Source organism: Mercenaria mercenaria, chromosome 11 (assembly GCF_021730395.1).
Source record: "Mercenaria mercenaria strain notata chromosome 11, MADL_Memer_1, whole genome shotgun sequence".
In the NCBI taxonomy this organism is placed as follows: domain Eukaryota; kingdom Metazoa; phylum Mollusca; class Bivalvia; order Venerida; family Veneridae; genus Mercenaria; species Mercenaria mercenaria.
Genome location: NC_069371.1, coordinates 70,246,096 through 70,269,406, shown reverse-complemented (window position 1 = coordinate 70,269,406; position 23,311 = coordinate 70,246,096). Strand labels below are relative to the sequence as shown.

At 33.7% G+C, this 23,311-nt stretch overlaps 1 protein-coding gene across 1 annotated transcript in view; it reads right to left on the bottom strand.

The window, feature by feature from the left end:
- Window positions 1-23,311, bottom strand: part of LOC123531960 (uncharacterized) — a 142,294-nt gene that overhangs the window by 34,881 nt on the left and 84,102 nt on the right. Inside the window, exon 13 of the mRNA XM_045313280.2 lies at window positions 7,589-7,675. Within this exon, the coding sequence (XP_045169215.2) occupies window positions 7,589-7,675 (87 nt within the window). The remainder of the gene's footprint in view (window positions 1-7,588; window positions 7,676-23,311) is intronic.

Sequence of the window (23,311 nt, the reverse complement as noted above, 5' to 3'; positions counted from 1 at the left end):
ACACTATTGTAAAGACTTGGTTATTCTAGATTTTTCCAGAATCTTCTTTTTATTCTTGGTTATACATGAAATGTTGGAACCTTCCATGATGATTTAAATTGGAAACTATTCTCGGATTGGACAGAACCTAAAGCAAGACCTTATTGAAAAACTTACCTGTATTTGTTAAAACAAAATATTACCAATTTGGACATTTATCATTTGATGGATATACAAAATTTATCTTTGGAGAGTGCATTTATAATCTTTGGATATACTAAATTCAGTTTGGATTTTGCGAATAATTTGAAATTATTACTGATTGGATTTAAACTTGACCAAGACAGGAATTGAACTATTCTTGCATATTATAATTAGATTTTACGTCTAATGTACATTTTCATTGGTTTCTGAATTGTTACTTTTCAAAATGAAGTTTGATATTGTTTATAGTTGCTGGTTTGTTTTTCTGTTACCTTCATTATTGTACGTATTCCTTAGACGTAACAATAACAATAAAACTGATAAGTTTGTTTAGATCTAAAACAGTACGGAAGTGTTAATTGGTAGCCGTAATAAAAGAGCTAAAACCAAAACAATATGCCACTGCACACACACTACTGCATAGCGCCATAACTGACACAAAAGCGCCACCACTTGTAAAAAGGGACTGGCATATTCCTTCCTAAACTCTAATGTTTCTTTCTTTAAAAGTATCATGCAAATTCATACCGTTTGCATGCGCGATAATGTTCTTATAGTGTATCTCGGCATCGAAATATACGCATCGAAATATAGTTAGAAAACAGACAGATATTGAAATGTACGAACGTGTGAATCACGAGAAAAGCTCTTGGCACAACAATTTAAATATTATTTGAACGAAATTACAGTCAATCTTTAATAAATTAAAATTTTGTTCTTACACGGCACTACATTCTCCGAGTTCTGAAACGAGTTCTTGTTCTTTCCTAATCGCGACCTTTTGGTGGTTGAGCAATGGTTTAGTAGTCGTGAAAAAAATGAAACCATAATTTAAGAAAAATAGATGTTTTTATCAAGTTAAAAATGAAGATAAAACAAAAATTACGCCCTAGGCTAGAAAGTACAGTATCTATCACCCTATTCACCCCTCATGTCATTGACCTTGGATAAGATGTAAAGGATTGCACACCATAATGTGGAGATAAATATTTCTAAACTTTTTAGATAAAACTGGTAACAAAATCATTCTCAGAACAATGAAGACCCGTTTGGTTCTGAGGCCTCCTAAGTTTTAACAGATTGATAGGTTAACAAATTATGTGCACAGTAAGCAAAATGTAAAAGTTTTAGTTAGGGTAATAAAGCTTAAGGAAAATACAAGAACGTGTGAGATTGCAAGCCCCTATGAATCCCGCTTATCTTGAAGCTACGATTACAAACCTCATTTTCTTATGTAAAATCAAAGCCTTGAAAGGACTGATAGCCAGTGCTTATTGAGTGATATTTCAGGGTAAGGGTTAGGGTTAGGGTAAGGGTAAGGGTTAACTTCGAGTTACCTAGAATATTGCGCGACTTTATACTGTTAACCAATCAAAACGCAGTCCCTTCATGCTGTTAACCAATCAAAGCGCACGGCAATTTATTTGTACGTGTTGCATTACGAGTAGAATATTAGGTATGCGCGAGAGTGGGTTCATCATATCACAAAGTTGTAATATATGAAATAAGTTCCCAAAACGTCTTCACCAGAACCCACTGAAGGTGAACCGTCCGAGATTTCCGTGAATCGCGAGACATCTACCACGGCTAAAGTTCAACAGCAAATGGATAAATTTCTTAATAAAACTGAAACGCCGAACAAGGGTAGACAGTTAAAAGCGTGACAGATAGATCACCCCCGACTCCCACTAAAATTCTGCATGATAAACAGCAGAAAAAGAAAAAGAAAAGAAATAATTAACTTTACAAATATAAAATGCTTCTTGAAAGTAAACAGAACTTTAATGACGTTTCACGGACTATAATACTGAATTATGGATATACTTTATGATTGAAATAAACTTTAAAAACATGTATAGACATGTACGAGGGCGGTTCAAAATAACGTAGACTTTTGGTGTCAGAAGACGCATATTATGTAAAGAGCAATTTAAAATATATCATTGGAATTCGCAATCTTTCTCCTATTTGGTCATACATTTTTTGTAACATTTTGGCTGACAGGCGAAGCGCGTAGAACGTTTTAATTACCTAAGCTACGCATTACCGGCGCAGTAGCTTTTTCATCTGTCATTATTTGAATTTCATCGCTAATATTCGTACTAACAGAACACCTGTTCGCTAGAAAATACGTTAAAGTGCAGCAACACGTCAGGTCGACATGCACCGAGAGTATGGTATCATTCGGACGTAGGAGGCGAATGTAAACAACTAAGTGGATGTCACTGTTTATAATGTATGTTATGTCGTCATCGACTCGCATAGATATTCAGGCAGTTGTTTAGTTATGTAGAAATTTTGGCAAAAAGCAACTAATATTTATAAACTAATGAAGTAGACGCCACAACAATCTTGGTCAGCTGTGTCTTGATTTTCAAGTGGTACAAACAATTGCAAATGTCCTATATTTGCTTAAAACAGTGGAAGTGAAGGGAGAAAACATAAAATCCGTGATTCCGCGTTAACGTCAATGTATGACGCCTTGGATAAAGACCAAGTTTTCACGTTTAGCACCCTGTCTGAATAGTAACATTAATAGTAACAATTTACGCCTTCCACGAAGTTTTCGTGCGTTACATTATATTATTTGATATATTTAGTACACTCCCATTTATGATCGCCACTCTTTCGTTTAATTATTTAAACATATAATACTCGGCAGGTCGTCAATTTAATAGTTCTTGCTGAAACTGTAAATAACGCAAGTGATTTTTTTCGTGGTATGCTTTACGATTGTTATATTATATATGTATTTTTGTATACTATAAGACATCCTTTTAAAATTATAACTTGATATTAATCAGTGAATCAAAACTAAGTTTCTCAAATAATCACTTTGTTTCTTTAAATGCATAAGGGTTAAACGATAGAAAAAATTGTCAAGGCTGCTGGAATGGTTAAAGCAACAAAAGGCACAAATGGTCTTTTTACAAGAAACTCATTTTTCACCAACTAATAAAAAAGATTTACTATTACAAACTTCTGAATGGGATGTTCCATCTTTATTCTAAAACACATTAATTATAAATCCATTGAGAATTTTATGATGCAGATTGTAGATACGTATTTTATAACATTGAACTGAATAATAACACGTATACACTCGTTAATATTTATGCACCTAATGATAAAAAAACTCAGAAATACATTCTTCAATAACTTAAGTGATCTAATTTCAGAGAGCTATCAAGCACTTAAATTAATAGGTGGAGATTTTAATGATAACAACAAATGATAGAGTATGTAGATCTCAAAAAGAAAATAACATTAAAAATATTCCAGTAGAAACTCTGACAAAATTGATTAAAAGTTCATAATTTAATAAATATATGGAGGCAAACAAATGGAAAAATAGAACAATTTACTTGGCGTAGAAAAAATAGCATGGAAAAGAGTAGAATAGACTTTTGGTTAATTAATGAAAATATTGTTGGGTTTAACGTCTCAGCGACACAATTATAGGTCATATAGCGACTTTCCAGCTTTGATGGTGGAGGAAGACCCCAGGTGCCCTTCCGTGCATTGCTTTATCACGAGCGGGCGCCTGGGTAAAACTACCGACCTTCCATTAGCCAGCTGGATGGCTTCCTCACATGAAGATTTCAACGCCCCGAGTGAGGCTCGAACCCACATCGGTGAGGGGCAAGTGATTTGAAGTCAGCAACCTTAACCACTCGGTACCCCTTATACTTTCAACTGATATTAGACCAGCCCAAATACAATACACTGATCACCTAGCTATCTCTTTGAGAACCTAACAAACGTGGACCAGGCTTCTGGAAATTTAGCAATTCCTTATTAAATGATGAAAATTATATTTCCTACAATTCAGAAGTAATCAATTCCGTATTAGCTTCAAATATCAAAAATGAGCAAATAAAACTAGAAATTTGTAAGTTAGAAATTCGTGAGTCTTCTATAAATTTTTCAAAAAGGCATCACGGGAAAGACATAACCAGTTATTCAAACTAGAAAAGGAACTTAAAAAGTCCGTTCAAATACCAAATCCTGACATCAATAAAAAAACAGAATACAAGAACTTGAAAAAGAAATTGAAAGTATATATAATCTCAAAACAAGTGGAGCACAGGTTTGCTCTAGGGTATCCTTTCTTGAAGAAGGTGAAAGAAACTTTTTTTTTTCAGTTTAGAAAAGTCGCGACAATGCAGAAAAGTAATAAACTCTCTTGTTGTCAATAATAAAATTATAACAGACAGAAATGAAATCTTAAATCAAGAAGTGTTTATATATAAAAACTTATATAGTTCTGAAAGAAGCGATATAAATTCACAGTCATACCTTGATGCTACTGACTTAGAAAACAAGTTAACTAATGAGCTTTCAAACAAATGTGAAGGTGTATCAACACATGAAGCTATTAACGAAATGAAACTAGCAAAGTCCGGGGTTAGGTGCATTATACGTTGAATTTTATGTAAAGCTTTGGAATCTGTTTGGCAATTTAGTCGTTAATGCCCTAAACGAAGGTTTTAAAAATGGTGAAATGTCTAGATCTCAAAAACAAAGTGTTTTTCCTAAATTTACAAAAAAGGCGATCCTGAAAATATTGAAAACTAGCGACAGATCTCGCTATTAAACATTGACTACAAAATAGCAGCTAAAGTTTTAGCTAAAGGATTTCAATATGTTCATCCAAAAACAATTAGTCTTGACCAGCAATGATACATAAAAAATCAATATATTGGTTATAACATTCGTCATATTCAAGATATTATCGATTACGCAGACCTTATAAAAATTAATGGTGCTACTCTATTTTTAGATTTTAAGAAAGCTTTCGACACAGCAAACTGGGCCTTCATGTTTAATGTCTTAAACAAATTTGGCTTTCAAGGATCCTTCATTAATTTGGTAAAGACATATATAATAATATATCCCCGTGCGTAATTAATAATGGGTGGAAATCTGATTTCTTTAAAATCTCACAAGGTATACGACAAGGATGTCCAATATCAGCTTTACTCTTCATTATTGTAGCCGAAATTATGGCAATGAAAATCCGTAAAAGTTAAGATACAAATGGAATTGCAATTAATGATAAAGAAATTAGGCACTTGAAAATTACTCAACTAGCAGATGATACTACACTTTTCTTGAAAGACAAGTCAGAAATTCCTTTTGCAAGTCAAATTATCGATGAGTTCGGTGTATATTCTGGTTTAAAACTGAATAAATCAAAAACTGAAGGTTTATGGATTGGAAAACTGAAGAATAATGAAAGTACAAAAGAATTTGACATCAAAGCAGAAGTTGTAATCTTTGGAAATAACAGACAAGAGTGTGATACACTTAACCGGAAAAATAAAATATTGCAATGTCAATCACTTCTTAACAATTGGAGTAAAAGACATCTGACACTCTATGGCAAAATTCTTGTAATCAAGTCTCTAGCGTTACCAAAATTTAAATATCTAATACAAAATTTAGAAACACCAAAAGATGTTCTAAGAAAGATTAATGCACTCTTCTTCAAATTTCTTTGGGGTTGTAAAAATAAAATCAGGCGAAACATTACTATTGGGCATAAATGTGATGGGGGACTCGACATGACAGATATAAACATAATCTCAAAAACAATGAAAATAAAATGGGTATATAATCTTTTATCACAAGAAAATGCGAATTGGAAAGTTATACCACAGTTTTTCTTAAATCAATACAGAGAGAATTTTCTGATCTTTTTCATGAACTTAGATTCCTATAAGTCACTTCCACGTACTAAATACACTATTCCTAACTTTTATAAAACACTTAAAGATGTATGGAATGAATGCAATAAAAGCAAAATGGATAAAACTAAATTAGAATCTTTTCAAGAAATACGTAAACAAATACTCTGGGGCAATCGTTTCATAAAATATAGCGGCAAATGTCTTACATTTAAGGCACGGATAGACTCCAAGATCATTTTCGTTAATGATATTATCTCAAATACTGGAGAAATTGATGTTAATAAAATATAAACTCTTCTCAAATCTAAGCATAACTGGATAGCTGAAACTCAAATCATTAAGAAGTCAATACCAAATTCATAGAAAGCAAAACTAAAATCAAGAGATTCGTACTCAACAAGGTTATAGACAGAATAAGCTTTATTTATTGAACCAAATAAACCTTTCAAAGATACGACAAATAAATCATATATGATATAATTCTAAAAAGAAAATTTGAACGCCCATATATTCATAAATACTGGGAACAGCAGTTTGGTAAACACATTATGTGGAATTCCTTCTATTATGTTTTAAATAAAGTCACTTTAGACAACAAAATAAAACAGTTTAAGTTATTGCTACAAATCTGAATTTATTTAATTGAAATATATTTGATAATCCGTTTTGTAAACACTGTAACTGTATTGAGGAATATTCGCATTTTTTCCTAGACTGCAGACATCTGATAAATTTCTGGACAATCATTTCTAACGTCTTCAAAAAATGTGGTTTTTCGAGATCGTTTAAAAACTTAAAGTATCGTCATTGGTTATAAAATTGAACTTTAAAGAGTACCAAGGCGTAAATTTATTATTAAATACCATTTCGTATTGAACATATTAAACATATTTTATTAGCGATAGACGAACGAAATATTTGAATATTAGTAATGTCCTATAAAATGATATTTTGTTCTGTTAGACTATTTAGAAAAAAGAAATACAAGACTACCTATTCTGAAAACCTTTTGAAATACATGTAATGCAACACATGTTGAATCATATTTTGTCACACATTCTATACATTTATACATGTTGTTGGTACCGTCTTCTTTTTGATTTACCAGGTACATTGTTTTCAAAGTCAGAAAACACCTCCAGCTTTCTTTTACGTAGATTTTGAATTTGTGTCTTACCGACTCCAAATTCCTCAGCAATTTTATAAGCTGGTTTCCCCCGATCTAACAGTTCTATCGCCTTAACACGCTGTTCCAAAGTCAAGACTACTCTTTTTTGCTTTTTTCAAAGGGAATGTCTCAAAGTCGCTGAAAACGGTCTAACAATCGATATGGGAGCCAAATTTCACAGTCGCTTGTCGCGTAAGACAGGGCGTTGCTTAATTCAGACTATATTTATAGTGAATTGCGTCCGGAGCAAAAATAAAGTCGCATATGATAGGGAGTCTCTTCATTCAGGGAGTCGTTAAGGCAGTCTCGACTGTACTTTCTTTTATACTGTGTTAATTTGAAAAATAAACGGGTCGTTCACAGTTGTAAGACGATTCCAAAAAGAAAACAAAGTTGTAATATAGGTTAATATTTGGATGAGGGTATTAAAATCATGGCCCTGACAAGAAGGTGTCAACATATTGACCGACAGCCAAACCAGACGGATGGACAGACAGAGTGATTACTATTTATAAATATTTTACTAATGACGTACATGACTTACTTATATCCATCTTCTCCTGTGTATTCTACAACACTATCAGCCTCAACCATAATCCTCAGTCCGACAAGAAATATTCCCCAGAACGTCCTTTAAAGAAAACAAAAGAAAATAAAAAGGCATTCTACACATAAACTGTCTTTGTACAGTGATATTAGTAATATCTACCTTTGTTAAGTCAAACAGTAAAGTTAATCTAGACTGATTTTTTTTAGACAAAAGTGCCCTTGCTGAAAAGAGAACGCTATAATTATGGCTATGTAAAATAAAAAAAATACCATAACTTTTACGTTAGATTTCAATCTTTCTTTATTTCCTTTTTTTTTTATCAAAAATGTATTTTTCGATATTTTTCTTTGATGACAAGATCAATGATACAATTTATATAATTTCGTCATATATATGGATAAGAATTAGCCGAAATTTATCACATTTCATGTAGTTATTATGTTTTCCACATGTTGTAGGGGAGACATATTAATTTAATGTTTTTCATCTGTCTGTAAGTCTGTAAGTCATAAAATTTGTCCATTAAACCTTACAGGAGTGATCATTGCCGAGCCTTGTTATACGTATCATAGGCATGTTCTAGTTCAGTGAATTTTAGTGGCTCTCCATTCTAATAAACAGGCTTTTAGTCTATCATATGTCATGTAGTTATTATGTTTTCCACATGTTGTAGGGGAGACATATTAATTCAATGTTTTGCATCTGTCTGTAAGTCTGTAAGTCATAAAGTTTGTCAATTAAACCTTACAGGTGTGATCATTGCCGAGCCTTGTTATACGTATCATAGGCATGTTCTGGTTCAGTGAATTTTAGTGGAGTTATGGCCCTTGATTGGTTGTATTTTACCCTGTCCGGGAAACTGCTCCGATACACCTAGGATAAATTACACCAAACTTCATAAAAGTACACTTCAATGTCATGCTTAGTTGCGCTTATCTAGGGCATGTTCCGGTTCGTTGTTTTTCAGTAGAGTTATGGCCCTTGATTCGTCAGTTTTAGCCCGTTATTTTACATGATGGGTAGATTTCCATCAGACCTTAAGAATTATCACTACCACGTCTTATTATTCATATGATCGGCATGTTGCCTATCAGTGATTTTCTGGGGTGTTATGGCCCTTTAGTTTTCAATTTTATGATATTTTAGCAACATCTCATAAATCTTTGTGCGATTTTTGCACCAAACCTTTAAAGAGTTATCACTGCCAAGTCTAGTCTACATATCATCGGAATATTCCAGTTCATTGATTTTTATATTTACAATGTTTACACTATTTGCTGTATACAATTAGCTCATGGATGATTTGTATGAAGCATAGTTCGGATTAAATGATTTTCAGTGGAGTCATGACCATTAATTTTTCCATTTTTATCTGTAATATACTTCTCCTATACCAGTGGCTGGAATTACACCGAACTTCACAGGAGTTACCATTGCCAACCCTAGTTGTGTACATTGGTGGAATGGTATGGTTTATTGATTTTCTTTTAAGTTAATGCCCACGAATATTTGCATTTTACTTTTTTGTGGTAAGTGGCGGGAGACATACGTTTATCATAACAAACAATCTCTAGTTTAAATGTATTATAAGTCTCCTACCAGTGTTCGTCTGTCCGTCGTAGAAAGGTGGGTCAAGCGGTCTCTTTAAAAGAACAATACCTATTTTCATGGAAGATTATTCATAGATAAAACGCAATATGGAATATATGCAAGTCTTTTATCTTGTTATGACAAAATTGCGTTACCTAAGGAAACAACTACATGTAGTGGAAAGGCGGGTCAAGTGATAACTTTTAAGGTTCAAGGCATATTTTTTATGAAAAGTGGTAGACGGCAATATTAACTGACTATTCACGATTGTTATTGTGTTGCTATAATGACAAATATCGATGCAATAAATGGCAACAAGTAGTTCAAGAAAATGCTAAAAGTGGATCCTGCGATAACTTAAGTACAATATTTTTTTCCTGAAACTTGAAACATAGGAAAAAGATAATATAGAAAAATTTAATTAATGTGCATGTCATTTGTTTCCCCGTTTATTCGCCCGTTCGTCCAGTTTGTTGGTAATTCAAAAATTGTGGATTCCGTCGTAACTTTAAAAGTAATTTTACTTAAAACCTGGGATATACATAGAAGGCAATATGTAAAATATGCACATAATCTTATTTTGTCCCTTCATCTGTCTGTTTGTTAGCCTGTCTGTCTGTCTGTCTCTATGTCCATGTGCAAGTCATGAAAGATATATGCTTCAGCTTGAAAGTACGACTGTTTGTCTCATAAAATCCCAGTCAATAGATGACTTGTGATTACGGACATATGCGGGTATGTCAATTAAGTTTATGTATAACGAAATGTGATTCCTACAGCAGCAAAACATGAAACATGCAACTTCCGGTAGGCGAAGTATTGCTTGGCAATTGTTTTGTTTAACTAACTCTTTCTTACAATCAGCTCATTCAAGTTCTTTTTGTCATAGGTCTCTAGTTATTAATTTCTTTCGTTAAAAAGTGTCAGGGATAAAACAAATTGTTCCTGAAATTTAATATTCAGTTACATAGCAGGCAATAGATCTAACAATTTTCGTATCAAAGACTAGGTTCATAATTTATAAAAAATGTTTTGTTGGTTTTATAGTCAAATGAACACAATTAATGTTTATGAAAACTATCCAGCTTAACTTCTATCTTAAAACTCCAGTTGAGCGATATTGCAGGTACCAGTGGGGACCTTGGTAGAATTATAGACCTTCAATAATCCAAGTAGTTAGCTTACATGAGAATGCTACATCCCATTGCTAGTAAGTAGAAGCGACCGTAACCACTCGGCCACGCAGATCTCACTCAAAACTTAGTTTTCGGATAAGTAATTGGTATTCCTATCCTGAGCCGAAAGGGAAAGGGATAAAGGTTTTACCCTTGAAGAAGCATTTATTGCCTGCAAGGAGCACTTATATGCAATTGAACTTTAGTCTTTTTTAAAAAATACTCATTCTAGATCATTGATTGAAAGCCACCTTTTTATATTTAGAAACAATGACCCTGACCAAAGCTAGCTAAAATGAAACAAAGCAAATGGCCTCAATGAAAGCCACCTGTTCAAAAGGTTTGTGTCTGCTTACCTCTTTTTCCTAACTGAACTTATCATGAGAGAAATACTTTCTTTTCTTGACCTAAGCAACCCAAAATACATCTTAAACCATGGTTCCCATGCATGCTTTCGAAATTCCAAGTATGGGTGCAATATCCTATTTATAATAAAGTTATCGAGCAGAAAAAAAATCTATTTTCAGTAACAACGACCTCAACATAATTGCAAATGGCCATAAATATTGTCTTCCTTAACCAATCTAAATGAACCTTGTAGGACTACCTTGCCCTATAGCAGTTCGCATTTTTACAATGTTCTGGACGGACAAAAGTCGAATAAAAACACTATAATATATATCCATGTTTTATTGAAATCCTTTCATTTATGTCTGAAAAATGAATCCAGATCGACAAAAAATGAAATAAAACACTACATAATGTATTTGCAAAGGGCCATGGCTCTTGTAGTGCTAACTCAATCTGATCGAAACTTGCAGGATGACATTTCGCTAGAGCAGTTATCATTTGTACCGTGTCTCATTTACATTTGTAAATTCTGAACCATGTTATAGATATGGTTTTGGACGGACGAACGGAAGGAAGAACAATGCCAAACTATATCCTCCAGCTTCGGCGGGGAATAACAAATTGTGCAGCCGTTGTCGCATATTTGTTTTTATATTGTTAAGAAAGAAAATTTATGTTGAGCCTTTCTACAGATACACAGATAGACATTAGCATTGTATTCAATAATACATCACGCTGCCTAGATGATATTCCTAATATTGTTAATCCTATTTTTCTCAATTGGTGGATGCTACTAGTACTTATCCCCATGAGCTCCAGTTATTTAAAAGATAATAGGTAGATTTCTCGGAAGCACAGAGCACCAAAATCACAGCTTCAGAGCCACGCATTTGCAAAGCAGGTCACCAAAAAGAAGTTGTAATGGAAACTTATTACAGACGGGTTTCTTCAAATATCTAACAAGTACATATTAATTTATGTCAAATATAGATAGAGGGGGAGGAAGTGGTAAGATGGCGGGGGGCGAGGGTTATGGGGGAGGAAGGGGGAAAGAAGAACAAGGATGAATATACAAAGGGAATGCTACCTTCCTTAATAACAGTCACTCTACAACGTAAACCACAAATCGCAGACACTCATGCACCAAAATCAAATACACAACCACATCCAAGTAAATAGCACAGACAAACGAACAAGTAAGACACAAGAAAACAGCAGGGCACCGCTTTAGACCTACAATCACACAAACGCATCCATATAAGCAGGAAAAACAATTGTGTACAGCCCTAGGACTCCGGCAGCCAGAATAAAGTGGAGCCAAGAAAACTAACTCAAAGTAAAGGGGGAGGGGATGCAAAAAGTAGCGTAAATGCTAGGGAAAAGGAGGGGCCAATAGGGGGAGTAATGATGAGGAAAAAACGCTTACAACAAACAAGAAAACATACGCAACACACAATACAAGACAGACAGAAAACCAGTTGAAAATAGAGGCACCGCCATGGAAAGTCAGTAACCTATATAAACGAAACTGGGGGTTTAAACGCGTTTAGGGCATGCCAACCTCGCACTTACCCTATTTTCAACATGTTAGACAACACAATGTAAATAAAATCCCCGCTGAGAAAGGCTCTAACATTAGCGCAAAAATAACAGATTAATAAAGTAAAACATAAAATCAAGGTAAATCTAAGATATAATTACACCAATGTACTCAAGAACTTGTCTGAAGTCAAAGCACCAAGAGCCTAACTTTTAAGGGCACGACTAAGAAAACTGCAAGACAAAAATCAGCTCCCTCCACCCATTGTATTTAGAATTTAGGAGAAAAGCATCATGGAGTCTTACACTTTATTAGTCATTGCACCATCAAATAGGAAAACGTAGCGATTAACTGTAGAGGGGTCAATCACTTAACATGCACTGTGCTTCACGATCGCATCGTATCCTCTTTTGATAAACTTTTTAACCAATTTTACAAATATTTTATTAAAATAAGGACTATGTATAATTTTCCGAATTTTATAAACTACATCTCCATAGTATTCCGGGTGTGTAAGTCCAAGTTTTAAAAGTGTTTTTTAGGTTCGTATTGTATTTTTCTAACAGTTCCGACGATCTGTAGTAAAATTTACTGAAAGCTTTCGTAGCTTATGATAACGGTAACCCTGTTGTAACAATTTCTTGGTGATATGAAGATATCTGTCATTAAAATCATCAATCTTTGAGCAAGCTCTTGCAAAATGAATAATAGGGTGTCAGAAATCTGCAAATTTACTGGTAGCGCGTTGGGCTACCAATATTTTTGTCTGGTAGCCCGATCATTTTAGTTTATTCGGCAAAGACAGTTTTGGATTATTTGCTAAGTGCTTATATACTACAGTGTACAGTTTGGGATGGAATGCTTAAATTAATATAGGGTTTCTTAATTCAAGCCATATAATCATATGTTGTTCTAGATTTTAGATTTTGTTCTCTAAAATAGCAGTAACTAGTTCATCTGACATTATTTTTTTCTCTTTTTTTTACATAAGGAATTCTTCCCCCGCTGATTATTGAAGTATGACAATAAAAAAAGATTTTAGTCATTATTTTTTAACTTGCAAATTTCTTATTATTTGCAATTTATCTTATAAAATCATTTCAAGTCGACAAATAATTCTGTCTTTTTATTCTTAACATCTATTGGCAAGCAGTTTGATAAAAGAGCTAAAGCCGAGTAAATTACGTTTCTCTCTTTCTAGGCACTGTGTAATTACGTGTCCGAATTTATGTTTGTCCGAAAACAGGTATAGTTTCTGACATGAACGCGTCCATTTTTGCTAAATTATTGTTGATTTTTGCATTCTGTGCAAGTATTTAAATTAAGAAGCATAAAGTCGATGTAAGCACTTAACTCCCTCATAGTCAAATATCACCGATTCCTACTCGATAAATATTGCGGTCACCGAAAACGAAAGTACACTTTGGCAGGTGGCGGCAAAATGACGTAATTTTAAGACTGGTTTGCATATTGTTTTGAACACTACGGATCAGCAACTTCAAAGCTTTTGGATCAGTCTAAAAAATCGTATGCACACAAACATTTGCCTCCGGGGACGATTAAAACGATTAGTTGTTTGCCTACTGACAGTACTGTGACAATAGGTCGTAAGATAATTAATGACTCCGACTCGATAAACAAACGGGTTATGTGAAACTGTCAAAGTTATACATGAAGACTAGATTATTGATTTCCGGGCTACTCGATATAGGGTTTTAAGGTAGTCCGACGGGCACGCTCTGAAAGTATTTAATAGCCCGACAGAATTTTCTTATTCAATAAGTTGTGAAATGTAGACTCCGTATGATGTTCCTCGAGGGACATCTTCATAAAGGTGGGGGAAGTTGACAATTTCAAAATTAAAATCACCTCTTTTATCCTATATTTTCGTTTCTAGATTATTATTCACAATTGTTAAATTTAAATCCAAAAATGACGCTTCTAAATCTAAAGAATTAGCCTTGTTAAGCTGTAACTTAAATAAGTTTCACCATTTCTGAAAAAATATTGGTTTTCCACATTTGAAGTATCATCAAGATACCTTGAGGTTCCATTAAAAGCTTCAAATATAAAACTAACAATTCGGATACCACTGCGTCATTTCTATTTATAACCGTATTATATACATTATACTAAAATTATAATAAAGAGGGGTGATTTTGGACCGGGATGTACCCAAGGCAACATCATATGGTATATATGTTTCTCGATTGATTGACGTTACCGCACATTTCATGAACATTAGTTTAGTTTCTACTAATTAATTTTAGGTCGGTTGTGTTGAAAACTTAAAGCTAATTTGAATCATTCTCGAACCTGCTTCCTGGAAAACCCAGAACGGGTGTCATATGGGAAGTCCACGGCCCCTGGATTGAGCGGCGGACATCATAACCACTTGTCCACCGCTCGCCTATGGTGTAATTTTGGGATCATGGAAATCATTCAATAGATGTGTTATAGAGTTCCACTTAAGCCGGTGCTGCGGAGCGTGAGAGGTGTTGCACATTTTATTACCTCTCATAAACAGAGTCAAACAAAAAGAGTCTATTATTATTCGTTTTTGGTTGCATTCTATGCTTCAAAAGGATCTGTTTATAGATTTTATCAGTTTTGTTGTTCACAGTTTGAACTCGGTTGACGATAATACTCGATCTTGAATTAGTATTATAATATCTATGATTTTTTTTTTATATTTCTTTCATCAAAATACTAATAAATTAATCTGAAATTAATGTTTTTAAGAAAAAAAATCCCACTCGCTCTTTTACTGAACGTACATGTAACGGCAATCTAAGATTTTAGAGTAGACAGTTAGCGCGGAGAGTAGTTTCCCTATACCGAAATGGCGAAAATCGTAAATAAATTTACCTTGAAGTTGGAAAATAGTCTATACCCGTGTATACATGTATACTACGCACTCAAGATTCGGGGGTGGTTCCGGGGGTCAGTAACCTGCGCATTTAAGTTACACGAGTATCAACGATATGTTCAGTAATATGATGAATGTACAATGACATTTATTGAAATGTACTCAGATTTGCACTAGAAGAAACTTGCAATGAATTTGAATGAAAAAAAAACAACAACGTTATTCCTGTTTGTTTATATAACATGCTTATCATTAATAAATAAATGTTTGTTTAATGACTGCATTCATTATCTTTGTCTTGCAAGTTTTCTTGATTAGAAATAAAATAAAATGTTTAGTTGGACTTAGAGGCATAAAGATTGTATTGCACAACCTAATATACAATGTAGTAACTTACAGAATAGGCATTTATAACCCAAAACCAATGAAATCAACCTTTTGATTTTTATACAAAGGCGCGCAACGCGCAAAATGCACCCTGCCCCTTCTTAGCATAATCCTGCCCTTTTTAGAGCTCTAGAAAAATCCCTAGTCACATTTAAAAACCAGTACAGCCATGTGCTAATTGCATCTGTTTTCAAAAGTGAGCAGATTCAGATTTTTGAACAAGCTACTGGCGATACATTATTTCGTTATTACACGAATTGCCCTCTTTTGTATATTATATATTTATCTGTATCTGATTTACAGGCAAGCCCCCATACAGTACTGCAATAGTTCATATTTGATATAATATATACATTATGATATCACATCTTCATTTCATCGGCCAAGAAGTACGAAATTCTTTTTAAAAGTGCAACTTTTGTGTTAAGTTTATTCACAACATTGCAAACTTGTGTCTGCCACATTAAATTTTTAGCTATACAGTTTCCAAGAATATTTTTACTTGTTACATTTACAGTACATTGAGATAAACAGTTCATGATTCCTTGCTTGTTTCAATTTGTAATTTGTACTTAGAAGCATACATTTGTTTCTTCCGGATGCAATGACATGCATATTATTAATTTTGCACCATGTGTTCATGGGGCTAAGATTATTTTGGAGCGCTTGTACTATAACTGAAATATCGGATTAATGCACAGTGGAATTGTCAGCATACATGTCAAAATTAAAAGTGTCTGAAATAAGTGTCATACCATTTGTATATAAGATAAATAGTAAAGGTCCTAAAATCGAGCCTTGTTGAACTCAAGACTTTATAAACAGTTTTTTAGAATATAAATTCCTTATTTTAACTGGCTGAGTTCTTTTCGACAGATATGATTCAAATAATTTCAGTGCGTTATCTGTGAAGTGATAAAGCTTTAGTTTATGTAGTGATATTTCTTGGTCGACAAGATCGAATGCTTTTCAAAGATCAGGAAATACGGACCCTACATATTTACCAATGTCAACATCTTTCAACCAAGTATCAACACTGCGAAAAAAGGGTCAATATACGGGAGTGTACGGTCCCGTATATTTCGAAAATACAGGAGTATACGGGGTGTATATTACAAATATACGGACCTAGTATACAATCCCGTATTCGGAACATCTAGTATACGGGAAGTCCGTATATTTGTCATGCATATACGGGATCCCGTATACGCCGAATATACATACATGTATATTTCCCGTATATATTAAATATACGAGTTTTCAAAAAAAAATCAATTAGAAATGGTGTTTATTAGTGTTCTGCTTTAACATAGATTTTATTTCCATGTATTAGAAGGGTCTTTGAAATTTATCCCGTATACTTGTCGTATTTTAGAATATACGGAACACGTATACGAGCCTGTATATTCCGGATATACGTAGTATAAGGAGCCCGTATTTTTGACATATACGGACTGCAACTGCATCTAATATACGCGACATATACGGACCTGTATTTTCAAATATACGGGCATCGGATTTTTTTCCGTATACGCATGATATACTAAGTATACGGATCCCGTACTTTTGACATATACGGGGCATATACGGAACTGTATTTTTTGATATACGGGCTACGGACTTGTCCCGTATATGCAAGGTATACGTAATATACGGATCCCGTACATGTGGCATATACGGAATTTATTTGCATCTGATATACAGGGATATACGGAACTGTATTTTGTTGATATACTGGCCAGGGTTTTTCCCGTATATGCAAGATATACGTAGGATACAGATCCCGTATTTGTGTCACATACAGACTGAATTTGCTTTTCGTATACGGGAAATACACGGAACAGTATTGTTAAAATACACGTTGGCCAGATTTTTCCCGTATATGCACTATCCCGTATTTTTATTTTATTAGAACTAATCTGGTACATGGGGCACACACTGAAAGATGACATAGAATGAAGGTTAAACAAACCTTTAGCAGAATACGGTATGTTAGGAAAAATCAAGACAAAGACAGGGTATGAGAAAAACATTATCATCAACGGAGACAAGTCAGATTAAATTAACATTATATATAACATAAATACTTTTTAAAAACAGTTTGTTTTTTTTCTCGTACGATTATGCGTTATTTTTATTTTTTGTCCAAATGAAATAAGCAGAAAATGTAATTCTTGCATACCAGACGGGGATTTCCGGTATTTTTACCGGTGCTGGAAAAATCCATCTTACACCCCGGGGTGTAAGATGACTCTCGTGCTTTAAATGACGTATTACGAACTACATATATGGAGATGATTCATGTAGTTTTATTTTCTTTCAAAAACGAAATAAAAATCCAATACCTTGACAGTTCCTCTTGGTTCCTGATAATATATTTCTCGATTCAAAGGACGTTATTTTATCAAAAATTCATAACGTTACGCTGCAACTGATAAAACAAAATCGGAACTAAACATTGTTATTTGTCAATGAAACGTCATGACATCTTTCCTGTTTACGGACGTTGCTTTCCCGCGCTTTGTTTAATTACGCTGTTATAAGAAATAGTTCTATAAAGAAGCCATTCGATTGATTTTATTATTATTATTATTATTTCTTGATGTCGGTATGCAAGAAAAAGATTCTGTCACTGGTTATAGGTGCAGATGGGAATACCCGGCTCTCGGCTAAACAGTTACCCTCGAAGCCGGAAATTCCCATCTGCACCTACAACCAGTGAAAGAATCTTAAAATACTTTAAATAATTTATTCTACTTTGTTACAACGAGTAAATATGATAACTTTTAGTAAATAGACCATAAATATCACGATACGTTTGATCAAATAAGTGGTATTGGTAAGTTTGCATATAAAATTTGGGGGAAAAGGTATGGTCAGAGGTAGGATTCGAACCCACGACCCTGATATTGGCAGCAACACCGCTTGTCCACTTAGTTACCTGCACATGCAAAAGTATATTAATTAAGAGTTATATATGTAATATTTATATTGCTATTTGTGATCGAACACTGAAAATCAATTTACGAAATTATACGAAATATTCATGAACGGAAACTACAACCACGAGAAATAACTTGGAACAGTGAATACTACGGTAGCATAGAGGGGACATGTTCGCACTTGTTTGCTATCACGTTCGCTTGTGTTAGCTAACACGTTCGCACGTGGTAGCTAACACGCGCGCACGTGATAAATAAAATGTTTCCTATGTCCCCGCTATGCAACCGTAGTATACATGGAAGCATCCGCGGAATTATTTTTAAAATACGAACACATATTTCACTTAATAGTTCATAAGTAACAGCTAAAATTAAACAAAAAAGTATAAAATACATTTTATAGCTCTCTGAATTGAACTAAACTGAATGACTACGGTTAATTATGTGCTTTCTTAATAATCAAAATGCCATGTTATCTACACGTTGGTTTAAAGGCCCGACCTAGCCGAATGCGGCCTCAGTGGCCGAGTGGTTTAGATCGCTGACTTCAAACAACTTGCCCCTCCCCGATGGGTCCGAGCCTCATTCGGGGTGTTGAATTCTCCATGTGAGGAAGCCATCAAGCTGGCTTACGGAAGGTCGGTGGGGCTACCCAGGTGCCAGCTCGTGATAAAATATTGCACGGAGGGCACCTGTTGTATTCCTTCACCAAAAAAGCTGGCAAGTCGTTATAGGATCAATAATTGTATCGATGTTACATTAAATCCAACAAAAACACAAAAACGACCTATCCGGACGGTAGAAGACCAGGATCTTGCGAAATTCGAGTAAGAATAAAAAATGCGAGTAGGAAGTCATGGCACTAGAATATTTTCGCGATCACGCTTAAAAATCGAGGAATTCGCTCAAACTGTCCTATTCTCTTAAAACAAACTCCTTTGAGGTAGTTGATTTATTATATCTTGTTGTTATTTTTTAAATTTTAGAATCAATTTCATAAGTAAAGTATCAACACACGTCTTTGGTGTTATATTCTACGTAAGGTCTTATATTATTACTGTATAAAACAGGGATGGATTAGTTGATTATTTTTTTCTATACTAGTAATTATTTGCACTGTATACACGAGCGTTAGAAATGTGCAGCAGAAAGAGTAATTAATGCATGCATTTGATTTTTACAACGGCGATGATACACGAATGTGTTTATTACTACAAATAAATAAGGATGAATGAATTTTTTTCTCAATCGGATATTTAGATTGAATGTAAAAGTAATTCGGAAACGCGCAAGAAGAAATGATGGATTTATTCATGTCTTTGATTTTATACCTGTTTTAGCCCGCGAATGTTTTTATCAGTTCGTGAGATATATGTGCTATATATCTATTTCTTCCATTCATTCATTCATTCATTCATTCATTTGACATACATGTACACGTTCAAAAACATGCAAAACGTTTGGCCTTTGAAATTGCCGAAGAATATAATTTTCACTACATATATTGATTGCATGGCTTATCATTCATAATGATTTTTCATTAGTATCGACAAGGAAAGAAATTGATAGCTTAATCAATCCTAATTGCTTGTACTGAAAAAGAAGAAGAAGAAGAAAAACATGCAAGATACAAGAAGAAAGGATGAATTATTTGAGGTCTTTGATTTTATATTCGCGATAGTCCGCGAATGTTTATTTTTCAATTTTGGACGCACAAGAACAAAAATGAATTATTCCATGCCTTGATTTTCCATTTGAATGAGTTTACTACAAGAGGCCCTTGACACCAGATTTTAGCTAATATGATCTTTCTTTAAAAATGAAAATTGGTCATATTATGAACATTAGAACAAGCTATTCTTTGCACACTTTTTTATTAAAAGAATGTTAAACTAAGCAAAAGATATTTATGAGTTGGGAATCGAACCCGGATTGCCTAGGCAATATAAAGCCCCTAAACATCTTCACCAGCACACCACGGAGGAATTTGTACGACCGTTTAAATAAAGCTTTATAATTAACGCAGTTTACCTTCGGTACCCCGTGACAAACGTTTTCAGTCTAATATAGATTATGAATGAAAAATTTAGTGAATATCGGGACTGGATTCTTTGTCTGTATACACCGAATGTAGAAATTATGAAAACACGAAGGAATATATATTGTACATTGTAGAAAGTTCGAAACATGGAAGGAAGGATGAATTAATCAATGTCGTTGATTTTTATACGCCCGAAGGGTGCGTGTAATGATATGACGCTGGTGTCCGTCTGTCCGTTAGCTTTTCTGTAACCGCTCTGTAACTCTTGAACCCTTCAAGGATTTCGAAGAAATCTTGCCACAAATGTTCACCATATCGAGACAACGTTTTAATGGCTCGCTTCAATATTAAGGTCATACATAAAGGTCAAAAGTTATATGATATTGTTTAACGTCCGCTCTGTAATTATAACTACTCTTGAACTGCTTGAAGAATTTAAAGAAACTTAGCATAAATGTCAACATCATCGAGACGACGTGCAGAGCGCATGTTTCGGATTGCTCGCTTCAAGATCAAGGTCACACTTGTGCTTTAATAAAGGCAACTAACATGCATATTTCATTTCAAAGTATATATAGATTTTCAAAAGCTCTATCATAATGTATATAAAACAGCAATGTATCATTAACCCATGAATCTTTGCTGCAATTTTAGCCTAAAAGTGTCATATACCACTAGCAAAAACTTGGAAAACGGAATTTCCATTTAATTATTGCGCTAACCTTTTAATGACCAGATTATAATCATTTATATTTTTGCCAAACATTACTATATATATGTATGATTATATACACATTTCTGAATCCCGTATTTCCGCCACATACAGCAAAGTACAAGTTCGAAAACATGCAAAACGTTTGACGTTTGAAATGGCCGGAGAATATAATTTTCACTACACATATTGATTGCATCCCGTATTTTTTAAATATATAAATTATTTAAATCCCGTATTTCCGGCATATACAGGAAATATACGGAGTTGTATACCAAGCATATACGGGACATATACGTCCCGTATTTTCGAAATATACAAATTATTTAAATCCCGTATTTCCGGCATATACAGAAAATATACGGAGTTGTATACGAAGAATATACGGGAAATTTAATCCCTGTATTTTCGAAATATACAAACTATACATATCCCGTATATCCAGAATATACGGGAAATATACGGAGTTGTATACAAAGAATATACGGGAAATATAAGTCCCGTATTTTCAAAATATACAAATTATTTAAATCCCGTATTTCTGGCATATACGGGAATAATACGGAGTTGTATACGAAGAATATACGGGAAATTTAATCCCTGTATTTTCAAAATATACAAACTATACATATCCCGTATATCCAGAATATACGGGAAATATACGGGGTTGTATATGAAACATATACGGGAAATATAAGTCCCGTATTTTCGTAATATACGGATTTATGTATTCCCGTACACCAGACATATACGGGAATATACGGTGTTGTATACGATCAGAATAACCCTTTTTAGAATTTCCCGTATTTCAATAATATACGGAGTATCGTATACTAAGAATTCCGTATTTCATAGTATACGGAAATACGTATTTTATTAGTATACGGACTTTTAAATATACAAGCCCCGTACACGCCCGTATTTTAGCTTTCCCGTATTTCTTCCCGTATACGGGTAATATACGGGATCCCGTACACTCCCGTATATTAACTCTTTTTTCGCAGTGCAATTATTCCGTCTATGCCAGTAGATGTTTTAAGATCAATTTTAGATATTATATTTTTACTTCCAAAGGAGTAATGAAATCAATTTGTGAAATGATAATTTTTCATCTAGATAATGTTTTAAATTTGAAAAATTGTCACTGGCAAATTTAGTTTTTTCTATATTTTAAATATTTATAAAGTGTTCAAGTTCTCCATCTATTACTTAATTGTTTTCTGTTACAAGTGTATTTGGAATGATTATTCCCTGATTATTTTTATCCGTATTGAATATATCCTTTAGAATTTCCTAAAGTAAACTTGGGCCTTTGTTGTTCATTGTTGCATTATTGTGAAATGTTTTGTTACTTCTTTTTGTAATTGTCGAGGTCTTTTCTTTTGTAAAAAAAAAATCTCTTAGATTGATTGCCTTTTTTATTTCATCTGTGAACCAGTCAGGTTGAGTTTCCTTCTTAATTCTTTTTTCTTTAATCGGTACATGCTTAAGAAGTATGTTATTCAATATGTTATATAGTAACTCTAAGGCATCATTTGGGTTTGTTATTGTATCAGTCGCTTCAAGCGGTGAGCTTGCCAAATCTTTTTGAAATAAGTACATGTCAAATCTATTGAAACATCTATAAATTATTGTATCATGTCTATTCTTTTTCAGATGATTACTTTTAGTTGATCTCGTAAATGACACTTTGTAGTGATCACTGATTGCATATGTGGGCACTATTATGTCAGTAATTAAATCTTTCGTTGTGGTAAAGATGTGATCAATGATTGGCGAACTATTTTTACCAATCCTTGTCGGATTATTAATGAGCTGAGTAAGTTCCAATTTTGAAATAAATGATTCCCAACCTTTGTTATTGAATTTATTTTGCTACCAGGACTATATTTAATGTTGAAATCTCCGCGTACATGAATTTCGTAATTATTATGATCTGCTTTACTGAATTGGTACTCATACAAATCTGCCCATGTCTGAGTCGAGGTATGTATGCAAAGTTTAGCAAAAATGGTTTGTTTCTGCATAAATTTACTTGTATCCAAATGGATTCCATATTTTCTTTAAATCTGTCTTTAAATCATAGCGTCGTATATATGGAAATTTGTGC